The sequence below is a fragment of the Furipterus horrens genome, unplaced genomic scaffold, assembly GCF_987537825.1.
Source record: "Furipterus horrens unplaced genomic scaffold, mFurHor1.1.pri manual_scaffold_10, whole genome shotgun sequence".
NCBI lineage: Eukaryota > Metazoa > Chordata > Mammalia > Chiroptera > Furipteridae > Furipterus > Furipterus horrens.
Window position 1 is genome coordinate 35,169,190 of NW_028327180.1, and position 25,038 is coordinate 35,194,227.

Below are 25,038 nucleotides of genomic sequence, written 5' to 3' on the forward strand. Positions count from 1 at the left end.
AAGACCAGCGGAAAACACATATATAATTACATACTGTTTTTGTGATTAATCACTATGCTTTAATTATGTTCAATTTGTAACAGTGAAAATACATCCTGCATATCAGATATTTACATTACGATTGATAACAGTAGCAAAATGACAGTTATGAAGTAGCAACGAAAATAATTTTATGGTTGGGGATCACCACAACATGAGGAACTGTATTAAAGGGTCACGGCATTAGGAAGGTTGAGTACCACTGATATACACTTTAATGTATTTTTGCTTTAGCATGCTCTTTAGTAGTGTGTACAAAAACTGGAACATTTCTGTCCTCATATCCTCCTAATTCATTACTTCAGATATTAACATTTTCATTTAATATGTGTTAACATCTGAAAGATTTGTACGTGTGATTGGAGGGAGCACTACGTCACTGCAGCTGGCACCAGGACAGACTTACTGGATGTATTAGAAGTGGAAATTAGGAAGGTGGACTGAAGCCACAGTGGTGGACTTTAAATATGAGACTTAGTGATTGAACAGGAACAGAAAGTTAGGGGTTTAAAATAAGAATTTTAAAACACCCGGGGCCTTTAAATTCATCCCTTTGGAAATTGAACAAAGGAGTTAGAACTATATTTTACACATTTATATGAAATCAAAATGTATAATTCATTGTGGTTACATAAAATATTTTCAAAAAGTGAAATTAATCAAAACAAGCATCAATGAGCTTAGCAAATGCATCAAAGCAAGTGCAAAGTCAGAATTACCTATGTAGGACAAGATTTTTCTAAGCCCTTTAGGAGGACCTCATAAGTAGTAACAGAATTTATAAATACATCAGAAGGTGAAAGAATCAATGGGACCAGTTGATGGGCATCATATAAGAAGAGTGCCCAGATAAGAAAAAGAGAACAGAGATACTCAGTGAATTCCTTGACTTTCATCTTTATTGAAAAAGAGTTGGGGAGCGTCCCATTTCTGCAGAACTGACAAATACATAGGATATTCTCAGTCACATCAACAGGTTGAATATAGATAAATCACTAGAACATGTGATGTCATCCTCAGGAGATTGTGTGTGTGTATATAATAATTTACATGCAGTACAACTAGCATAAATTTCACGTGTGCACAGTTGGATGAATTTTTATCCATTTATGAATTCATGCATGTTGCTGTGTCTGGCTTCTTTAACTCAGCATACTCTGCCTGATCCTATTGACCACTTAGCAGTTTTGTAGCATTTTGTTAATCTTCTTTCTGCTTTCTTGCTCATTGTCATTGCCGCAGATTTTCAGTACCAATGTTCTTCAATTGCCTTTACTGTTAAGTGAATTCATCCCAATATTCCTATCATTTCCATACCCTTTTCTTCTTTTAAAATGATCTTTACCTTTATTCATCATAATCATATGTTGTGTTTTACTAGCACTTTTATTAGCCTTAGCATATATATTTGTTCTTATAGGACATATTGGGTCATTAAACACCTGAAAGCCAACACAAGTAAAACAAATGCTATAGGTCAGCCTTGAATGCACTTTCTTTTTGGTGATGGGTGGGGTACAGCTTTTGCTCTGGATCGTGGAGGTATGCATAGTTTCTATGAAAGGTTAGGTTAAAGTAGTACTTACTAATTTATTATTGTCAGCTATTTCTACCCTTATCTTGTATCTCCTATTTCTTTATTTCCTTTCCTCCTAATACTGTTACTACCTCATTCCTCTCAACCTCTTTTAAAACATTGTTGCCGATAGAAACCTCTGTGGTAATTACTCTTCATTTAAAGACATGAAAAAAAAAATTCTCTTTAAAAATATCTGGTTAATGTTTTTTAAAATAAGACTAAGGAATATCTAAAGTAAAAATTGAAGGTTTCTATATGGTAAACCACTCTCTCCCCAACAGTAAACACTTTTACCAGTTTGCTATATATGTACTTCCAGTCAATTTAAAAAATATTGTTATGTCATTTACATTGCTCTGTGAACTTTTTAAAATCAACTGTAATCACTTTTTAACATCTTTAAAAGTTCTGTTGCCAGACAGCCAACAATGTTTATTCCCAAGTCAGCCCCTGCCTATTTTCTCTCTCTCTCACCCTTAATGTTTATGATCCACATTTCCACCCTTTCTGAGCTTCTCTGTGTTGGAGATGGGGGGTGCTTTTTATGACCTCTTTCTTCTGCTTTTCTCATTTTTATGAAAAGCCAAGTCAGAGGACAGGATTCTCAGGATGGAGCAACCGTAAGTGTCAGTTACCCAGCTGCGCGTGATATTTAGCCACTCTGCAACCAGAAAGTGACTTCTCTGTGTTCACCATGTATGCTCCAGATTTTCTACTCAAGTGGGAAATTACCCCTCTATTTTATCCAGCTGTGTAGTCAGTTTGACAGTGAGTATGACTGGCACATTTAACAGCTCTCCTGCAAGATAGAATCAAAGTATAAAGTGGAAGAAAGTGAAAGATTACCAAATAAAATTGAAATGTATTTATAGACGTCTCTGAGTGTTTCAGGTCCTGGCCCAAAATTCTTAGTACGGAAAATAGTTCCAAATTGGGCAAACTTGGCTCAGTAGAAGCAGTTTAACTCAGGATGCTGTGGTATAAGGCAGGGAGTCTCAGTAGCATGTGCTCCCCTCTTTCCCCAATGCACTAAGAATCTTACACACCCTGTTAGGGCATGGAGTGTCTCCTAGTGAGCTGCACATCTTGATGGCAGTGAAAATGTGCATACTCCAGTGTGTTGGTACAGAGCAGCGATTTTCAACCTTTTTCATCTCATGGCACACATAAGCTAATTACAAAAATTCTGCAGCACACCAAAGAATATATTTCTTGCTGATCTGACAAAAAAAAAAATGGGTATAATTTTGATTCATTCACATCAGACAGCTCTTGTTGTGTTGGCTGTTGTCATTTTTTAATTTGACAGTCTAAGGGAAAAGAGGCCAGTGCCCCTGACTAAATAGTCAGGTGTTTTATGTTTGAAAGCATCAGGCAGCACACCGGTGTGAAAATCACTAGTATAGAGGACAGTTTACAAGCCCTGGGAGAGCTAGGTTCCTCGTTTTTGGAAGAGGTATTTGGAGTATATGATCTTAGAGTTCCTTCTAGCTTTTGAATTGTGTCATTTCTGATCCTTTCAAAAAGTCAATTGTAAAAGAATACCATGGCACAGACACACCTTGTTAACAGGTTATGTAAAAGACCAGGGAGTTTTGGATGACCCAATGAAATGGTGGAATAATGGGAAACAACATTTTTGTGTGAAAAGGGAGCTTAAAATAATCTAGTCTTCACATTTGTCAGAGGAAGAAATTTGAGGTCCAGAGACTTTAGGGATTCATTTGGACCAGCACCATCTTAGAGGCAAAGTTAGAACTAATACTTTATGCCTAGGTTAAAAGAGATGTTGGATGCTGCAGTGCACAGCCCAGCAACAGAATCTGACTGGTTTATTTAAGCTAAAAATAATTGTCCACTTTGGGAAATAGTTTGGGAGTTTCTTATAAAGTTAAACATATATAATGTAGAAATCTCACTTTTTTTCTTCTTTTTAAAAAAAATTCTTACCCGAGGATATGTTTTTATTGATTTTTAGAGAGAGAGAGAGAGAGGGAAGGAGGGAGGGAGAGAGGAACATCGATGTAAGCAAGAAGCATCGATCACGTGCTGCCCATATGCATCCTCATTGGGAATCGAGCCCGCAACCTTTTAGTGTAGGGATGTTGCTCTCCAACCAATTGAGCCTCCCAGCGAGGGCAGCAATCCCACTCTTTAAGTATTTACCCAAGGGAAATGGAGTCATATGTCCCTGCAAACACCTGTATGTGAATTTTTATGGCAGCTTTACTCATAATCATCAAAAACAAAAAAAATCAATCCAGATGTCCATCAAAGAGTAATTAAGTATTGGTTAGAAAATATTTGTCGAGAATTTTAATTGTTAGTGAAGGTAATTCATACAATGAAATCTCCATTTCCTATTCCTCTCTAACCTAAGGTCCACTTTTATTTTTAGAATTCCTTTTCAAGTGTCAGCATTGATGTGTATGTTTATGAATATGTATATTTTATAAATATAGCTATCATATTAATATGACATTTCTGGTAATTAGATCATTATCTGTATCATTTGAAAATTTTATCATAAAATTATAAAGCCTTGCTGAGTCTTGCTAGAGAACTATCTTGCCAAACTTTGTAAGTCCAGAAAGCACCAAGAAGTTCACTAAAGGTACCAATGTAATCCCAATAATTTAAAAATCTACGAGTTACCTTTGTTTTTTTTTGTCCCCCCAAGATCATATCTTGTTGAATCAGCCTTCTCATGAGGTAGCATTCGCATTTTCTTCCATTTGCCTCTTCACTAGCTTTAAAAGTCTTGTTCACTTTGCAGCAGGGTAAATATGATAGCAAACCAAAAATTACAGACCATTATCACTACTGAGCACAATTCCTTGAAAATTAGCAAGTGTGCCTAGCAAATGATATACTAATACTAAAATATTTGTCCATTATGATCTCTTAGATTTTACTTTTGCACTGTGAGACTTTTGTCATAAGGAAAATAGTACTACATGTTTTCACAATAGTAGGGAAGGTATAGTTATATACTTCTGATGTCTGCTCAAGTATCTAATGACAATACAGAAAAGACATCCTTCTCTTTGCTAACATTAGATGTTCCTAGTTTACCCTTTCTGGAGAGCGAGGGGGAGAATCGGATCTCCTTCCTCCCCTCCCTCCCCCTTTAAAGACAGACATTATATTTAAAGCTAAAAACAACCACGTTTGTTTTTTCCTTCCTCTCCAGAGGTCACTACTTCCCCCAAGTTGCTGCTTATCATACCTGTGTACGCCTGTATTAGTTTAGTATGTTAAGGAATGTATATTTTCAGCATTATTAGGTATTGTCAAATTGTTCTCCAGCGTGGTTCTACCAGTTTACACTCTATTTTTATTACATTCTCTCTAATACTTAGTATTACAGCCTGTTTAATTTTAGCCAATCTAAGGTTTGCTCACTTTTGTCCTGGTTTTCATTTCCCTGATTCTAGTGATACCAAGCATCTTTTCACGTCTTTGTTAATTGACCACCCTTGTCTCCTCACTTCTGTTTCTCAAGGAATTTTTTTCAAATGGTTTACAAACTTGCCCACCACCATATATTGGTCATGCTGCTTTTATCATATGTCCAGCTCCTAGATATATGTGTGCCTCTTTTCTGAGCTCTTTATTCCTAGGTTATTGATCCATTAGCTATCCCGGTGCAACATCCTACTGTTATACTAAGTTGTAATATCAGAGAATTTAAATACTCCCTAATCGTTGTTCTTTAATTATTTTAGCTAATCTTAGCTCTTGAGTCTCCTGTATGATTCTTAAGCTCTATAAGTATATTAGTGAAAACTGCTATTTTTTGCAACAGTCTATTTTCCTGTCCAGTTAATGTTATCTTTAAGTAGAGTTTTACAATTTTTGGTGAAGATTTTATACTTCTTTTTTACTCTTATTTTATAATACATACAATTTTTGCCATAGAAATGGTATTCTGTTTTAATTCTTACTGCATTTACTAATTGTTTATTGCTGGCACATAAGAACTAGTTTTTTGTTTTGTTATTTTTAATTAATTTATTTTTTTAACAAGGTTACTTTATTTTATTTATCTATTTCTAGAGAGAGGGAAAAGGAGAAAGAGAGAGAGGAAAACATCAATGTGCAGTTGCCTCTCATGCGCCCCAACTGGGGACCTGGTGTGCAACCTACTCATGTGCCCTGATTGGAAATCGAACCAGCAACACTTGGTTCGCAGGCCGACGCTCAATCCACTGAGCCACAGCAGCCAGGGCTAAAAACTCAGTTTTGATACATTGATTCTTACATCTAACAATCTTGATGAACTGTTTTATTGTAATAGTGTATTTTCAGAATGTTTTCTAATTATATTATCTGTGAACAATAACAATTTTATTTCCCTATTTCTAATCATTTCATCATTTCTATTTTTTGTGTGTCCCATCACATTATGTAGGGTTTTCAGTATAGTGCTGATTTAAGCAGCCAGAGTGGGTATTCTTGTTTTGTTCTTGACTTGAAAGGAACTATTTCTCATGCTTTAGCATTAATTATGATGGAGGATTTGGTTAGGAACCCTGTATCAGATTAAAGAAAATACCTATTTATAATTTGACAAGAGTTTTTACCTTGTTCAGTGTTGGATTTTTCAGATACATTTTCTGAATCTATTTAATTTGTTTTCTTCTACATTCATTTATGTTTGAATTATACTAATAAGTTTTCTAATGTACCAGGAGGCAAAAGCATTACATAAAAGTTATTTTATTAAAAGTATTGTTTTATTGTTGTATTTGAGTCAGAAACAACCAAACTCACTTTATTTCATTGCCAGGTAGAAAAGCAAGCTGATCTTCATTTTTCTGCTCATAGATCTCCACGGTGGATATATGAGTTGGTTTAGAGAAAGAGGAAACAAGGGAAAGATGGGCAATGTCAGTTATAACTATTTCATTAACACTATTGCCTATTTTTTTTTTAAAAAGGCCCTTTTATGATGCTGTGCAATTCTCTCAAACGAGATTGAAGGGCTTTTGGCATTGACTCAGCCTAAAGGTTCTGGGCTACATTACAGATATTTAAGGGCAGTTGCAGCAGTAAAACTACTTTTTTTGAAAGGAAGTAAAAACCCAGAAAAAGAGTTACTGCTTGTGATGGATTGCAGAGCAGTTTAGTAATTTAATCTACTTGGGATCCTTGCTTTCCCTTAAGTTAGCCATGTAACTAATTTTTATTGTTCGCAACTGTACTGTAAATTCAATTTACATTACCTTTTTTAAGATTTTAATATTTTTTAGAGAGAGGGGAAGGGAAGGAGAAAGAGAGGGAGAGAAACATCGACTGGTTGCCTCTGTACCACCCCACCTGGGAAGCTGGCCTGCAGCCCAGGCATGTGCCCTGACCAGGAATCAAACCAGTGACCTTTTGGTTCTCAGGCCAGCAGTTGATCCACTGAGACACACCAGGCAGGGCAATCTACATTCTTTATCAACCTAAAATACGGCCTTTTGGAACACATCATGTCTGCAGGGTTTTTTGGGGGGAGGGTCTCTGACAACTCCTTTCTCTCTGTGTAGCATGGCATGGTGCTGGGGTTAAGTGTGCACTCTGGATCTCACTGTCCTGCGTTTAACACCTGGGACTCCTTACAACTTGGTGCAGTGTGCCATTTCATAATCTTTGTGCCTTGTTTTCTTAACCTGTAAGGTGGGAAAATTATTACTATCTCATTGCATTCTTGGGAGGATTAAAGGAGCCAAATGTAAAATTCTTGCCGAGTGTCTGACACTTAATAAACACTGTCATATAACTATGTATATTAAATTATTTTAACTGACACTAGGAAAAAAGAGAACATACAATGTTTTATCTATAGTTCTTTTTGCGAAAGACAGCCTTCTTCCTCAGAGCCAATTTACTAAAATTCAATTTACCATGTTTACCAAATGTGCTAATTTGCTAAATTCTTGTATATTTTTTTAATGAAGTTTACAGTAATTCCTATTGCTTTTGAAGATTTCTGTGAGGTTAAGTTGGCTGGTTGTCATCTTATCTTCATAGCAGCTTTTAAAAGTATTAGAGGTCATAGTGTAGTCTTCTTAGTAACAGATGTAATATTCATAAAAGCATATTTCAAAATTAGTAACCAGAAACCCCCCAAGGGCTCTGTACTTCAATGAAAGGAGTACTAGGAAACTGCCGTTCACTTGCTCATCAGGTCAGTAAGGAAGATCATCTCTGCAAGGAGCTTGGATCAATGCTTGGAGAGCATTGGGAGTGATTTGTGCGCACCCCTATAGAGCATGGATATTCAAACTGAGAAATCAACATAAAAATTGATTTCAAGATGGTGCTATTTTGGGGGGACCTGCCCTAATCCATTCTGCAGAGAATTCCCACAGATACAACCCCATCAAAGATGAGTTTATCGTTCAAACTTTTAAAAGAACAGTAATGAAAATTCACCATGAGTTATAATCAGCAGACACTATAAGCCTCCCAAGAACTTGAGACAGTTGTACAATCTGCTAAAGAGTCTAAAATTAATATTTTAAAGTAGTTAAGACATATATGAAGATCTCAAACCAATGAAAGGAGCAAGATGCTACTTTTTTAAAAGAGAACTTATAGAAAAGCAAACAGTTGTTGAAAAAATTTCAATAGATGAGTTGACATCACTAAAGCAGACTTGACATCACTAAAGAAAGAATTAACAAACTGTAAGATGAAGCTGAAGAAAGTATCCAGGATGCACTACACAGAACTTAAAAGCAAAATATGAATGGATAATGTAGTCATGGAGGCAGTGTAAAATGAAACATTACAGCATGTATTATATAGACATTCCACTAACAGAAACTAGAAAGAATGGGAGACAGTATTCAAAATGACAATGACTGACAGTCTTTTTTCTATAGTTGTAAAAGACAAGTCCTCATATGTTAGAAGCATTAACACCCCACCCCCAGAAAAAGAGAATGTCAGTCATGCCTATGTACATCTTAAAGAATGATCAGAACATTAATGGCAAAGAGAGGGTTTTAATCGCAACCTATAATGGAACACCAATAGGATTGGCTGCAGATTTCTTATCAGCAACAATAGATACCAGAAGACAGATGGATTAATGTCTTTAGTGTTCTGTGGTAATTTGGTACCTTATAATTCCACCACCATCACTGTTGAGGCGTAAAGTCAAAATTAAGAATTTCCAGAGCAATATGTAAGAGGTTACCTTTTGAACAGGTGATATACTGAAGGAAGAAGGGGTTGAACCCAAAAGGAACAAATGAGATTGAAAACGGTTTGGTGAGCAAAGAAATTGGCTGAAATGTTGGTAAATAATCATTAACTATAAAAAACAGAGTAAAGTGATTTATTGACTTTACAGTACTTTTAAGCCACATCTTTTATTTATATAGCACTGAATAAAAACAACACTGAACATTAAACCATGACACGGTGTCTTAATGATGGTAATCCCTAACTTTGAAATTTCTTTTATCTAGTTCAAGGAATTTTGCAGTTGCCTTGGTGTGCATTTATTTGAATGGGATAGGGAATCCTTTTGAACATATCTTGATTACAAAACATAGCAAAAGTGCCATCAACTTTTGGGCAGCTTCCAGAGTAGGAAAAAAAATCAATAAATATATAATAGCTAAAACCCAAGAAATCAAGAAATACCAGTATAACCATATTATTGAGAAATACAGACATAACTAGAAGATAAACTAGAAGAGTCAAAAGTAGTTGCCTCTCTAAGGAAAACAAAATCCCCATGGACACAGACAACAGTATGGTGATTACCAGAAGGGGGGTGGGGGGGTAGGAGAGAATAAAGACAGGATCATTGGTGATGGAAGGAGACTTGACTTGGGGTGGTGAGCACACAATACAATATACAGATGATATATTATAGAATTGTACACTTGACACCTAATATTTTATTAATGTCACCCCAATAAATTCAATAAAAATAATATGTTTTTCCTTTGCTATGTAATTCTTCCCTTCAAAAGTTCAGGATTATGGTAATTGACTAATGTCTTAAATTGTTATATATGTTGCCCTGACTGGTGTGGCTCAGTGGGCCGGGTCATCCTGCAAATCAGAGGGACTCCAACTCGATTCCCACTCGGGGCACATGCCTGGATTGTAGGCCAGGTCCCTGGTTGGGGGCGTACAGGAGGCAACCAATGGAGGCCTCTCCTGTGCATTGCTGTTTCTCTCCCTCTCCCTGCCCCTCTCACCTTTTTTTGTTCCAAAATCTCATCCAGATTATCACTTTACATTTAGTTGTCATATCTTCATAGCTTCCTTCTGGTTCTGACAGTTTCTCAAGGTTTCGTCATCTTGATGACCTTCACAGTCAGTATCTTGTAGAATGGTTCTCAAGTTTTTCATGATTAGACTGGGGTTGTAAATAAAAAGGTAGTTGCCTCATATTGGGGCTATGCGATTTATTATAGCTTATAAAAACTCTTTAATTCATTTTAACTCAGTTATGAAGTAGAAATAAAAGTAACATGAAAGCATTGCTATGTGCTTGTTAAGCTAGAAAAATATATTCTAGCCTGTGTTGGCTAGAATATTCACTCTGTACTCAGTAGTGACTGTATCTTCCTGGAGGGCAAACTAATAACGCATTATTTGTGACATTCTTCATTTGCTTCACCTTGTCTTGTGGGATATACAACTGTCTAAGATATTAGTGAATGCCACTCTAGAATAGAATTGCTTCTCTAAAATGCTGTAAATTATTCCCCTCAAATTTAGGTGGCCTCTTCAGCACTTTAATAATTCTGTAACTATAAAAACTAATAATGAGCACATACACTGTTTCAGGTGCTAGATCCATTCATTTAGGAGGATTGCTCCTATTGCTACATCTTGCATAAGAGAAAACTGTGTCTTTGCAAAGTTGAGTAACTTTCCCAAAATCACGTGCTAATAATGAGTGCAACCAGGATTTGAACACAGGCAGTCTTACTTCAGGCTCCCTGCTTTCAATCATTTCTCCAGACTGCCTCTCACAATTAAAGCCATTTATCAAGTAGTTGACTTTCCCATTTAGGGCCTTTTAATTGCTTCTAGACAGTGACTACTAACATTACAGCTACATTTTGGTACAGATTTTAGATGGTTTTGACCTTAAATGCTGATGGGAATAAGGAGTGAAACAGATCATCTGATATATTACTGATGACATTGTAAATAGTCAGAGCCCTTTTTGGAAAGCGTTTTGGCACATATTTCAGGAGCCATAAAATGCTCATATTTTTTGACCTAGTTAATGCCACTTCTGGGAATCTTCTAAATAAGTAGTTCTATATGGAAAAACCTTAAGCACTAAAGCGATCACCATGGCCATGTCTGTAATAGAGTGAGTGGAAACCACCCTAAATGTTCAACAGTAAGGGAGTGATTAAACAGCTGGTGGTATATTTACTTAGACAGCCAATGAAAATGAAGCGTGATGCAACCTAGACAAAGAAAACATAGTCGTCATGGGTTTTAAAAGCAGCATGCAGAGCAGTATATGCACTAAAATTACAGCTTTTACAAATAGGAAAAAGACAGGGAATAGAAAAATGATTGTGGGTACTATTCTTTTCTGCTGTTTTTCAAACTCATTGTAATACAGATTTATTTCTAATTTTAAAGTTAAAATCACATGATTGGTTCATGCTTTTGTGTATTAGTCTCATGGTGATTGCAGGCAGCATAATAGAAACGTGCAAAGTACGTCACTGGAGACAGGCAAACTTTGGGAACCTTGCAGGTGCCTCAGTCACTGGTTGTGTGAACCTGGGCCAGTCACTGTGTGTCTCAGGAGACTCACTTGACCCACAAAGGGATCGACGGATGCAATTTGGGAAACATGGGAAACACAGTGGGATCTTTGGAGTCAGGGGGCTTCATGTGTGTCTTTGGCTCTTCTCAGACGAGCCATTCAGCTGTGTAAAGCTCAATTTCCTCATCCATGAAAATGGAACTCATGAGCTCAAGGCCTGGCACTCTTTCAGTAGGTGCTCAGAAACTCTTCTGTTCCGTTACGGCCCTTATAAAACGTTCCTCCCCTTTCTTTATCCTTGTGTGCCAGGAGCAAATGCAGCCTAAATTCTTTTGCCTCTAATCTTTTGAGCAGCAGCTTTTACATGTCAGTCTGCTGTCTTCCGGCATAATTTATTATCCATAATTTAGAGTTAACAATGAAGATAAGAAAAATTTGGTCATTCAGTGTGGCTGCCTAGAATTCCAGGTTTGTTTTAATCATATTTTTTTAATTATACAAATGTAGTAAATGCTTACTGTTGAACATTTGGAAAATACTGTAAGTGGAAAGAAGAAAATTACATCATGTCTTTCCACCTAGTGATAACCATTGTGTACATTTCATTTTATTTCTTTTTAAGTTTTTCTGAATATCTGATTTTTTTTTTAATTTTTTATTTATTTTTAGAGGCAGGGGAAGGAAGGAAGGAAGTGAGGGAGAGAAAGAGATACATCAATCTGTTGCTTCTCTCACATCCCCATCTGGGGACCTGGCCCACAATGCAGGCATGTGACCTGACTGGGAATTGAACCCAGTTCACAGGGAAACACTCAGTCCAGTGAGCCACACCAGCCAGGGCTGATTTTTTTAAAGGAGAAATATAGGAAAACACCTATCAAAACATTTGCTTCGTTTGGGACACGTTTAACATGATGCTTTGTATTCATTTTGTATTCATTTTATCTTTAACAGATAATTCTTAGATAGGGATAAGACCAAGCTAGCAATGGGGAACCGGAGGGAGGACAGGGTAGGGATTAGTAGGGAAGTGTTTTTCTGTAATTCTGATACCTATCAAAGAATGAACTTAGTGCAAAGTATAATTACCCAAATCATGCTTCCTGGACTTTTTAAGGAAAATTACAATTTTAAATAGTTTGTATTGTTTTCATTATAAGTAACTTGGTACTCTTTCAGACCATGAGTTGTGAATTTTGGTTTGGAAAATATAATCATCATACATAAACTTGGAATAAAGAAGCTTGCAAAATACCCACAGTTTTTTGGATCTTGGCCTTATCCTTTTTTAGAACATGCAGTTTTAAAAAATCACCAGTTCCTGTAACGTCCTTTGGAGAAAAGTAGGGCATTTATTCTGTAACAGAACCAGCAGAGCAACAAATACATGGGAAGACTTAGCCTGAGCCGCTGTGACCATGATGTCACAGGACTCTGACTTGTGCTGGACCTGTATTTAAGTGAGAAACGAAGAATGTACTTGTCAAGGGATTAAGAACATGGGTCCCCCTCCATTTTCTGGGCTTTGCTGTATGCAATGACTAAAAATAGAGAAAGGTCTTTTCCCTCTTCTTTCTTTTCTTCAGAGCAGCAATCAAATTATGAAAGGTGACACAGGGTACATCCCACATAAATAATTTTCAGTGTGGCATCCCCACTACACCGAGGAGGACATGAGAAATGTTTGAGGTCAGTGTGTTTGTCTTGCCTCATCACTCTCCTTTGAATACTCCACTGCTGCTTGTGCCCCTTTGACTTCTGAGGTCTGCTGCCACAGACGAGAGACTCTTGATTGGTTGGGAGTAGGTGTCCCTCTCCTGTTTGTATCTGCACATCAGGGAAGTCACTTGCCCTTTAAGTCATTTTTCTGACTAGGCTGAGCCATCCTTTGTACTGATGCTTGTTTGTTAACCCTTCCCAGTCATTTCCTCTTTGAGGAAAATCATGACTTATTTACAGGAGGATCTGATTTAGAGTTTAATTGAGTTTGCAGCCTTAGGCAGTACTTAGGTTTAGTGAAGTAGCGGGGATTTGGAAGTTTCAAGTGAGAATGGAGTAGGTGGAACCTTTCTATTTCAAATAATTATAGCTCCTCCAAAACTGTGCTTGCTCGAGATATAACTTGGTACCCTATGAAAAAATAGGGTACGATCTGAGACTTTTGAGTATTTTGAACTGCTAGGGGAAGTGGTATTCAGAGCTGTAAAAGGGAGGAAGCCATATAGAAAGTTACCTGAATTTATGCACTGTTCTTTCAAGAGAAGATGATCAATTTTACATAATTTACTGTACTTTTTGGACTTTTTTGTAATTGGTTATTGATTAAAGTGATTTAATTCTTTTTTCAGTATTGCCTGTCGGGACACCCAACCTTACCATGCAATGTGCTCAAATTCAAATCAACCACCATCATGTTGGACTGTGGACTGGACATGACTTCCACCCTCAATTTCCTTCCTTTGCCACTTGTTCAAAGGTACATGCTGATGCATCTGAGACCAAATGAGCTTTCGTTTGCTTAAAAATGGTACCCATTTATATCAAGGTTACCAATACCTTGTGTGTTGTCCTAAGTTTACTTTGTTCCCTTAAAAATGTTCTGCATCAAAATAATTTCCTTTGGCTGGGTTGATGGAAAGTGTTGTATTGAATTATTGATTGACTTCTTTATTATAACTTCTGAGCTTCTGTAAAATGTTCCTGCAACTGCTTAGTGCAAGTGAGGTCATGTATATTTCATCTTTCCTGCTAATTCATATAAGAGCTGATAAATGGTCAACTGATGAGTCCAAGAATTGAATTTTAGAATCATTTTACTGCGTTTGCAGGGACTTGACATCATAGAGGCTGACAGTTCTTTTCGATAGGCAGCTATGCATTATTTTTATACTAGTCAGCTATAAATATCATAGAATCGTGTATGAAGCCAAAGTCCATGTCTTAAAGCACGTAGATTATCCCAGGCCTACACTCAGCACTTACTCTTCTAAGACTTTGTCTGGGAAGCTTGCTGTTACTTGGAAGCAGAATTTATAGAAGTGGTAACTTTTAGAAGCAAATGTAGTTCCAGTAGCAAAAAAGTGATACCACATATAAGAAAGCTATCTAAAGCAAATATAAAAGCTCAAAAGCATATAGCAAGCTAAGTAAACCATCTAATGCATCCCATTCACTCCTGAAGACATCACTTGTGCAATTATTATTCATAATGATAACCCTATGAACCATGTAGAAAAGTAAAAATAAAAATCAACCATTGATTTTTTTTTTCCTTAGCTAAGCAATACAATAAGGTGATGGGGACAAGGTCAGAGATAATTCCAGTTAACATTTTATGCAAAGCTCATAGAAATTCAGTTATAATCACACCCAGCACTTAGAAATTCATTTATCATGCACACACTGATATTATCCAAAAGAGAAATACACACACACACACACACACACACAGAAAGAGAGAATTGGTTTAGGCATTGCACCACATATTGTCTCTGCCCCTCCCCCTGAAAATTAAAATGTTCATTTATTTGGTCTTTACTGAGAATATGCTCTGTGCCGAACTAGGGGATATAGACATGAACAAGACAACTTTCCTTTCCTCGTAGTCTGTCAGGAGAGAAAGAATTACACTGTTGAAGATTTCATACTTGTGTTAAGAAAACAACCATATGAGGTCTGCCCAGAAGGTAGCTAGCCATGTAATATGACAAATAAGAGACATTAATTTGAAGACGATACAAGATACAAGAAACATTTGTTGTCTACAGGACAATTATGCTTCAGTCTCCTTCCAAGTAGGTGCCTTGGAACCTCACACAGTTCTCCCAGTCTCCATCAACTGCCCCTTTGTATTTCCTGAATCTCATGACGGTCTGAAATCTCTTTCCTTTCGAAGGCAGTTTTAGTTTTGGGAAAAGCCAGAAGTCTCAGGGTGCCAAATCTGGGCTGTAGGGGGGCTGAGCCACCTTGGTGATTTGATGTTTTGCAAAAAAATTGCACGAGACATGATGTATGAGCAGCGCATTGTCGTGATGAAACTGCCAGTCACCAGTTGCCCATAGCTGCGGCCTTCTGAATCATCCAGGTAGCTTCCCTGGAGGCTAATGCCAAATTTGGTGCAGATTCATTTCTCTACTCAGTCATTTTGAATGCAATGGCTACACAGTACACATGGCTCATTCAACGGCATCTACTGCCCCCACTGGCTAGTACAGTGAAGTCATCATTGTTCACACTTGTGCATTCTATAGTCCACTCTCCTTGGCTCCCAGGTTACATCAATGTTGTGCAAACTGTTCTCATATTAACAGTGGCTGAACTTTTTCCAGGCAGACCTCATATATGTTGATAATTACTAAGGGATATAAAATGCAAAGTACTATGAGGAGGCCTAAATTCTCTGTGGGGTCATGAGTTATCTAGGTGTTCAAAACCTAAATTGGGCAGACAGTCCTAGCTATGTGTTTTCCCTTTCCCGTTTATTCCTGTCCTTAACCTAATTCTTGTAATTCTCACAGCCCTGGCTCAGCATTAGAACCCACTGTGCTCTGTCTACCCCTTGTCACTGGTTTTCTCTCAGAAGGAGGTTATACTAGTGGGATGATTGGTAGCCCACATAGTGTCTTTCAAAAAGTATCTTCCATTGTTCAGTTCAGAAACCTTCAAGTTATACTTGGCTAAAATAAGATCCCCAGTTTCTCCCCATCCCCTCATCCTGTTTTATTTTTCATCATAGTGCTTATCATTGCATTATATATACGTATTTGGTTTATATATTGTCCTCCTTCAGTGGAAGGTAAGTTTTATAAGGGCAGGGATTTTGTTTGTTCTCCACTTTCTCCTCTGTGCCTAAAGCAGTTCTTGACATGTAGCAGCCTCTCAGTAAATATCTGTCAACCTGTCATATGAATGAATCCCTCTTTCTTCCGAGGATTCCAAACCTTCTTGCCTTTTCAGTCATCTTGCTATTAGTTGTAATCTTTCCTTCATCCTGAACCCCTCCATCTTATTTTTTTCTAATTCAATTATGCTTAGTCATTTCTGGCTTTAAATTTAAGAAAAAACATTTTTCACCTTCTCTCAACTCACTTTTCCCTTCAGTATTCTTACCCGCTCTCGATCTGTGCTTTCCCCACACCACCCAGCAGAACACCTCTCCTAGAAGTCACAAGTGACTCCCATGTCATTAGCTGATGCATATTCTTCTCCATGATCGTGCATTCCTATTTTTCCTCTTCCATCTCTGGCACCTCCTCTTCTCTCTACTTCGGAGATTCATCTTTCTCCATCTGTCCACCACATATCAGAATTCTTCAATATCCAGTGCTTAGCCATCAGAGTCTCCACCAAAGGAATATAGTAAATGCTAAGGGCTTCCATAACCATCCAGACAATAACTTATAAATATGCCTCTTTAGTTAATAATTCTCTTCTAAACCCCAGGTTTGTCTATCCAAAATATTCATATATCCAAAGTTTCTCTCCCTGGATGTGCCTTTGAAGACACTTTAAAACTCAGTGTGCCCCAGATCAAGTTCATTATTAGACTTGGTCCAGAAGAGGAGAGCAGACACTCCCAGACCTGTTTTCCCCAACAGTGCCTTATCTTAGTGAATAGCATCCTGTTATACAAGCCAAAAAACTGGGAGTTAACTTCCTCTTCCTCGCCCTCCACGTCAAGTCTAAAGAGCTCCAGTATCCAGTCACCTCTCCAGTGCTGCTGTCATTATCCTCTTGGACAGGCATTACTGCGAAGCCTCTAACCACTTTTCAGTTCTGGTCTTGCTTCTGCCTGAATCCAAAGGCATCTCTTTGTGTAACTTTATACCTTGAAATCACTTCAGATTTACAGAAAAATTGCGACAATAGTACAGACAGCTCCCAATAATCCTTATCAATTGTTAACATTTTATTACATTTGCTTTGTCATTTTCCCTTTAAGTGTATGCATGTAATTTTTTCTGACCCATTTGAAAGATACAGACATGATGCTCCTTTACCACCTAAACTTGAGTGTCCGTTTTCTAAGAAAGACATTCTCTACCTAATCCCAGGACAGTAATCAAAATCAGGAAACTTACATCGATATTGTACAAGATCTAAGCTTTATGCCTTATTCATATTTCTCAAGTTACACCAATTCATATTTTACTGTAATGTGTTGTATAGCAAAAAAAAAAATAGCGGTATAGGTCAAGGATCTAATCTAGATTGCATTGCATTTAATTGTCATGTCTTCAGTTTCCTTTAATCTGAAAGAGTTGCTTAGTGTGTCTGTCTGCTATGACCTGTCATTTTTAGTAGCACAGGCCAAGTATTTTATATAGCATCTTACAATTTGCGCATGTCTGAGGTTTCTTCATGATTAGATTGGGATTATTTTTTATAGGAATGCCAAACAAATGATGCTATATGTTATCAGAAGGCACGTGATGTCAGTTTTCTTCAGAACCATCTTTCAGAATTACAAATCTAATCTTGCCTCTTCCCGTTTAAAACAAGGGCCTTTCATTGCTCTTAGGATAAATACCAAGTACATCTTGCTATATTAGGCTTTGTGCCTGTTCCTCTAGGATCTGGCTCTTTGTTTCCTTTCAGTTCAAAGTAATCTTATCTCCTGCCTGGGACAGTCACCCAATTGTTCCCTCAGCCAGGAAGGCTCTTCTCCCCCTCCTCCATCTATCCCACCCTCCTTTAGCCTACTTAGCAAGAGCTTATCTCTCAGATTACTCCAGTTTCTGTACAGAAAGGACAGGGAGATGGCATTCTAGTTGGATGAAGGGGAGGGAGGGGGTGTCCGGGACTCTTGAAATTTCATTTGCATAGCCTTTTCTGTAGGACGTCCGTGCCAAGGCTGGGGAGAATGAGGGGAGGAAAGCACTGAACCTCATAGCTGCCTACTTGCTCTGTCCTCTCCAAACCCTACCCCTTTACCCAGCTCCTCATTGGCTCTACTGCTGTCCAGATCTCACCTCAAACATCATAGCCTAGATCTCGATGTTGCCTCGATCATTAGCAAATGCTGTGCTTTGTACTACATTTTCTACAGCTTGTTTTCTGTTCGTGTTGTGATACTTGATATGTCTGTCCTCCAGGAGGACAGGTATGTTTTGTTCATGGTTGCATCACCATCACCTGAATGCTTGACATGTAAATAAAGATTCATTAATGAAGAAGTGAGGATGAACACCCCGTTTTCCTACAACAGTACAGCCTGTGAGGCCATTCCCTGTTTCCTTTTTCTGGAAAGACTCCTCCATCTTTTCTTTTTTGAATTTGTTTAAATCCTCACCCAAGGATATATTTATTGATCTGAGAGAGAGGGAGGAAGGGAGGGAGGGAGGGAGAGAGAGAGAAAATCGATGTGAGAGAGAAACATTGATTAGTTGCCTTCTATATGCACCCCGACCAGGATGGATCTCACAACCTAGGTTTGTGCCCTGACAAGGGATCAAACCCGCAACCTTTTGCTGTACTGGATGATGCTCCAGCCAACTGAGCCACCTGGCCCAGGCAAGACCTCCTCCATATTTACCTTGTAACTCCTCTTCCCTGCTCCGCTACACCACTACACATGGTCGGAATTGCCCTTTTTGTGTGAGCCCTTAGCACCTTCTACTTACCCTGCCATAGCTTTTATTTTATTCTATTGTATTTGCTATTTACTATCTCCCTATACTGGAGTGTAAACTACTCAAGGATTACTTTATTTACTGTCATATTTTTGCACTTTGCATACTTTGCTCAAAATAAGTTTTATAAATATTTTTTAATTAATTCATGTAGTCATGCCTCTTTCTTTGTTTTCTGATCATAAAGGTAATGCATTTCAAGTAGGAAATTGGAAAAAATGAATTGCATACCATATTTATTCTTTTTCACTATTTTTCCTAGTTCATTACTTTTAAATGCCTTCAGTTATTTATTTATTTACTTATAGGGATATTTTGCCAATTTTTCTGTATCCCAGGCAGGCGCTCAATCCATTTGGTCATGGTCATCTGTGCCAATTTTTAAAAAGTAGATTTTATATACTTGTTTTTCTTGACTATAACATTTTTAACAGCATTCTTTTTTTTCCTAAAAATTTATTCTTAAATAGTGGATACAAAGATATGTTCATCTATAATCATAATTTCTCTAATATCTTCTACCTCTCATATTTTATTAAAGTAGATTTCTATGAAGAAAGCTTCTTTCTTTTCCTTGTTTAAAAAATGTACACATGCCCTGGCTGGCGTGGCTCAGTGGATTGAGTGCCGACCTGCGAACCAAAGGTTTACCGGTTCAATTCCCAGTCAGGGCACATGCCTGGGTTGCAGGCCGGGTCCCCAGTTGGGGGTGTTTGAGAGGCAACCACACATTGTTGTTTATCTTCTTCTCCTTCTCCCTTCCTTCCCTTCTCTCTAAAAATAAATAAATAAAATCTTTTCTTTTTTAAATCTCTGACATTTCTCTTTTAAAAAAATTTACCCAGTCAAGTTTTGCAGTCATTAAGAAAAAAATGAAAAGTCCTTTTCCCTTTTGTTGTTTCAAGTTTACTAACTCTTTATGTTCTATTCATTAACTTATTGGAACTCAGTAACCAAATATTTTTCATGTCTGTAGCCAACATCCCACTGCCACTTGGTGACACATTTCTGTGTCTCTTCATCTTTGGTGCAATCGTTATAACACGATCATGCTCTCCATCCATCTACTGACAATTTCTCAAGTTCAAAATAACTACAGGTACTTCATAGAAGGCTATGATGTAAAAATGTTCAGCAAAAGTAAAACCACTTTTTAAAAAAATAATTACAGGTAACCCCCATATAACACGGTTGTTAGGTTCCTACCTAACAAATGTCGTGTTATGTGAATCTGTGTTACATGAAACACAGAACTAGTATAAAGAGGGGGCTTAGGTTCCAAACATTAAAAAAACATACTATTATATTTTTATAATTGAGAGAAATATCTTTCTTAAAGCAGTTTTCATCAAAAGTATTACATGTTAATATGACTTTAGTAATGTTTCCTTAGTCATCACTACTAAGCTCCATTAACCGAATGCGTTTTCTTTTTGACAAGATATCCTCGTCGTCTGAACTTTCTTCAGCATTATCTTGATTTCTGTGCTCTACTTTTTGCAAAATATCTGTTATTTTAGAGTGCTTGCTTTTAGCTGAGAGATCTTTATAAATTTTGTTATACGGTGTTAAGCACTTTCGAAGTTCTCTCTTAAACATCATGCTCCTTTCAGTGCAAGGAACTTCACTTACGAAATACGACTAACTGTTCGACTAAGTCTAGGCCTTTCTTTACGCTTTTTAGAGTAAACTGTTTAACTTCTTTGTTTTCATCAGTGCTGTCCTCCCCTAAGTTATCCTCGCACATTCCAGGTGTCATTTCCACCAAAATTGCCTCATCAGTTTCTTCTTCTACCAGCAATTCTTGGATATCTTCCACAGTCATATCGTGTTAGAGCGAAACCGTGTTATACGGGGGGTTCCCCCAATTCTCTAACCGTCTTAGAGAGAAACTGTGTTGTAAAAGTACCATGTTGTATGGGGGGTGCCTATATTACATACCATTTCTAATCATTTGTTGATGACAGCTAACTGACTCAGTCATCTCTAATTTGAAGGCTCATTTATGTGTGTCTGATAGGGAACAGAGAGAATGCATATAACTTTGATCCACTTTTCTTTGTAAAGGGAAGTGAATGTTTTCAGCCTTCTTTTAGAGTTAGCATGCGAATAGTATTCACGTTGCCTTGTCATTACACTTTTATTAGAATACTTAGTTTTTTAACCTGATCTGGTAGTAAATATATTTGTCAAGAAGTAAGAAGTCTATAAATGGCAAATGTGACTATGAAACGAGTTGGAAATTAAATAGCTAGTGACAATAGACTGTTTCTCTGAGAGGTTAGAGCAGAAAACTCGCAGAGTTTTGGGGGTTTTTTTTAAAGCTTATCAGTTATAATTTATACCAACCAAATTTGATTCTCTTAGTGGTGATTTTTATTATCAAGTATGAAATCCAAAATTCTTTTTGATTAATGAAAGCAGAATTTAAACTGTGAATCTAGGCAAAGGATATGTGGGACTTCATTGTAGTTACATCCTTACAACTTTTCTATAAGTTTGGAATTATGTCAGAATTACAAGTTTACCCCAAATTTTTCACTTAAAAAAAAAAAAAAAAGATGCATGTATACTCAGGTTTTTAACCTTTCCTAGAAGATTGACAAATATTTAAATATTCATGTTTCTATTAGACTTTAATACCTATTACTTATATATAAAATCAGAATCTGATCAGATTATTTTGGCAAGGGAATTAGGAACTATAAATTAATTGGTTTGTGATTATACAGTCTTTAATCCCCCACCCTTACCTTGCCCTTAATTTTTACTTCACAGACTAATTTTGTGGGGAAGTGCTAAATTCCTTTTGCCATTCAGCTTGTGCTCCTGAGGTGCTTTCCTTCACACATCACCTTGATCGTTAAATTTTTCTATTTGTAGCATTTTTTTTAACTGTTTGCATTTTCACCTACCAACATAATTCCCCTGGTCAACTAAAAGCACACAGTTAAATTCTGAGATTCCCAGAAGTGAATGATTTTTGAATCCAGACTATTTTAATGTATCATATATATATATGTGAAATTAACCTCCTCTTCTAGAAATTATTCACTTACTATGGCATCATTTTGTAACACTTAGAAAACGAGTTTCATTTTCCACAATTGGAAACTCAAGCCACAGGAGACAAGTGACAAATCCACTTAAAAGCAGTGAATCCAGAATGGGAGTTTGACTAGAATTGGGGTGTTTGCATTTGCAGTGAATTCTGGCTGGTAGGCAGCTAAGCGTGCTTATCAGAGCACCTGAGCCCTCTCTGTGTCTGGCTCATCCACAGATGACCTTCCCCTCAGGCTTGTCCTCAACACAGGCAAGGTGACATCCCAGGCAGTGACTGGAAACTATTCCTCTTTCTGTTTTCTTTTTTGTTCTGCATGGTGCTCTTTTAATTTTCCCAATTTAGTGCTAAACTGTTTGGCTTTTCAGTGATCCGTTGCCACATAATTCTTAAGCTTGATACAACAGGGTTCGTTTTTATCTTTTTGATGAGTATTTTGGGTGGGCATTGCTGCCAATAATTTCAAGCTGCTTTTAACTTGATGGAGACAATACAGTCACCTTGAAATCACTAAGGATTATAATCTACTTAGGATAATTTAATCTTTTGTTTTGCAGTGCCAGGCTGTCTAATCTTCCTGGCTGGTGCCTGAAGGATGGAAATGTTTTCCTGGACAAGGTAACGATGAACTGAAGTGTATCTACAGCCAGTGAAAACCGTCCTGTCGTACCAGGGCCACCCAATAGTATTGTGATTTGTGGGCTCATTCACCCCACCCCCCATGTTTTCTCCCAAGAGCCATTTAGGGTCTTTAGTACTTGGTGATTTTTGTTTTTAAGAGCCTTTTAGAGAATGTTCAGATTCAGATCCAACTTCTCATGTGAAAAAATCTAAGAGCTGCAGCTGCAAATAACATTTTGTGACTGCAAAAAGAAAACTATTATTTTTGTAATTGCAATGAAATTTTCAAAGGTGATACTTATTAAAGAATTCCACCAACTCTTATGATTGGAAGGAATAATTTTATTTCTTTTTTTTACATAACTTTAAAATCCTCAAGTATGTGAGTTTTAAACTGCTTCTGTAGGGGGTCAGATTGGGTGGGGCATTATAAAGTTCAGGTCTCTTGGGAGTGACGAGAGGCCACAGAAGGTTGTGACAGGGCAGTGTCGTCATCTGATGGGACCACTCTGGCCACCACATGAGGAGTAAGGAGACTGAGCAGCTGGGGCTGTGACTTCCCAGGCAGTGCACTCTTGAGGGGCTGGAGGGAAACGTGCTCTTAGGTAAATTTGCATAGAGGACCTTCCAGACTATGACCCATTGTCTTATTCCAGCCTTCCCTGGCAGCCTACAGTGGACAGTCTCATAGGTTATGGGAAAAAAAGAACATAGTTCTAGCAATCTAAGGTGCGGCATCCTATTGACTTTAATCACAGACTAATAAGGCCTAAAGTAAATGACTTCAATTACTTCTTTCTCGGCTGTTAAGTTTTTGACATTAGATTATATTCATAGTAATTTCTTCCTCAGATCATTATTTAGGCAGTTAACTTATAAATGAGAGACCAAAGGTACAAAAAATGTTAAAACTATAATCTAGTCAAATTTTATACTAAAATTAAAAAAAGAGGTCAAAGGTTAAAAACTTCAAAGCTCATCCATGCCATTCTTAGTCTTCTAAATCATTGTTTCGCACATCTCACAACTGAAAGAGCGAGTAAATTTAAAGATCCTTAAAATGATTCATCTTAATAAGGCATTTCCTTCTTGTAATAGGTATTTTTAAATAAAGAGGTGCTCTTTTTACAGAATTAATTCCTGTGAACGGCACCCCAACCTCAAGTGCAAACCAAGTGCATAATTTGAAATGAGATTTTCCTCATAGTTAATCTGTAAAATTATGTGACATTCAGGAACCTGTGCACCTGATTTCCGCCTTACTCTTCTGCTGGCTGTAAATCATTGTTCCCTGAGAAAGGTTCAGAAGCATCCCATTACCAGCGCATTGTGAGCAAAATGACTTGCATGTGTATGTGAGAGCATTTCATTAGACGGGAGTGTGAATAAAATACAGTGACATTGTAAGTGCGCAGAATGGCAAATGTGCTTCTCCAACGAGGAAGGAGAAGAGTCTCAGAGGAGGATCTGTCACGTGAGGTAGTCATGCCCTGATATGTAGCCTGATGGGGAAGAAGATTACGTAGCCAATTTAAGAGCAAGAAGAGCTTTGAAATTTCCAATGATTTGTCTGCAATAATTTTTAACCTCATCCTAAAGGAGCTGGGAGCCTTCTCCCATGAAACATAATTGTTTATTTGTTTTTAGCTGGCAGATACGTTGTAATTAAGAACTGTTTGTAGTCTCTTTTTGGCTCAGCTTTTCAAGGTTGTGATATGAGATTTATAAAATTCAAAAGGCAAATTCAGGTAAATATTGAGAATAAAGTCATTCAGACACAAATATAAGTATAGATACATATATATGAATATATAGAAATATATGTTCAGTGATTTATGAAGGCACAATAAGATAAAATTCTAACAGTATTATTCTCTTTCTGGGAAGAGCAAACTATTTTTTATAAAGTTGTAAATAGTTTTAACCTTGATGGAACAAAGAATTCCCCATAGATTTCAGTTTCAAGTATCAGTGAGGGAAGACAGCAACTCTAGTGACCTTCTGGAGGCATGTAGTAGCCCCTTGGTTACCCACTCATGTCTCCTCAGTGTGCCCTGCCATGCTTCCAGCTGCCAACACCTGCATGGTTTGTGGGAGAGTTTTCCTGAAGCTGTAAAACGCAGAAGTGCTGTATAAATATCTCAGATTCCAAGCCCCTGGGAGGATAACTCCCAGGTATATGTTTCATACACCAGAGGGTCCCCATGGATTAGTCCCACTTGCCCACAGTGTTGTGTAGCTCAATAGCACATCGTTATCGGCCACCTTCCTTTCCCCTTGTCACTTGCCCATCCTCCCCCTGGTTTTCAGCACCTTCTGTATAAATTTGCACTCACCCTTTTCTTGGGGTCTA

The 25,038-nt window shown here is 37.4% G+C and overlaps 1 protein-coding gene across 1 annotated transcript in view; it reads left to right on the forward strand.

The window, feature by feature from the left end:
* INTS9 (integrator complex subunit 9) overlaps positions 1 to 25,038 on the forward strand; it is an 86,089-nt gene that overhangs the window by 14,465 nt on the left and 46,586 nt on the right. The window contains exons 2-3 of the mRNA XM_090289021.1: positions 13,721 to 13,848; positions 22,622 to 22,682. Coding sequence (XP_090145147.1) covers positions 13,721 to 13,848; positions 22,622 to 22,682 — 189 coding nt within the window. The remainder of the gene's footprint in view (positions 1 to 13,720; positions 13,849 to 22,621; positions 22,683 to 25,038) is intronic.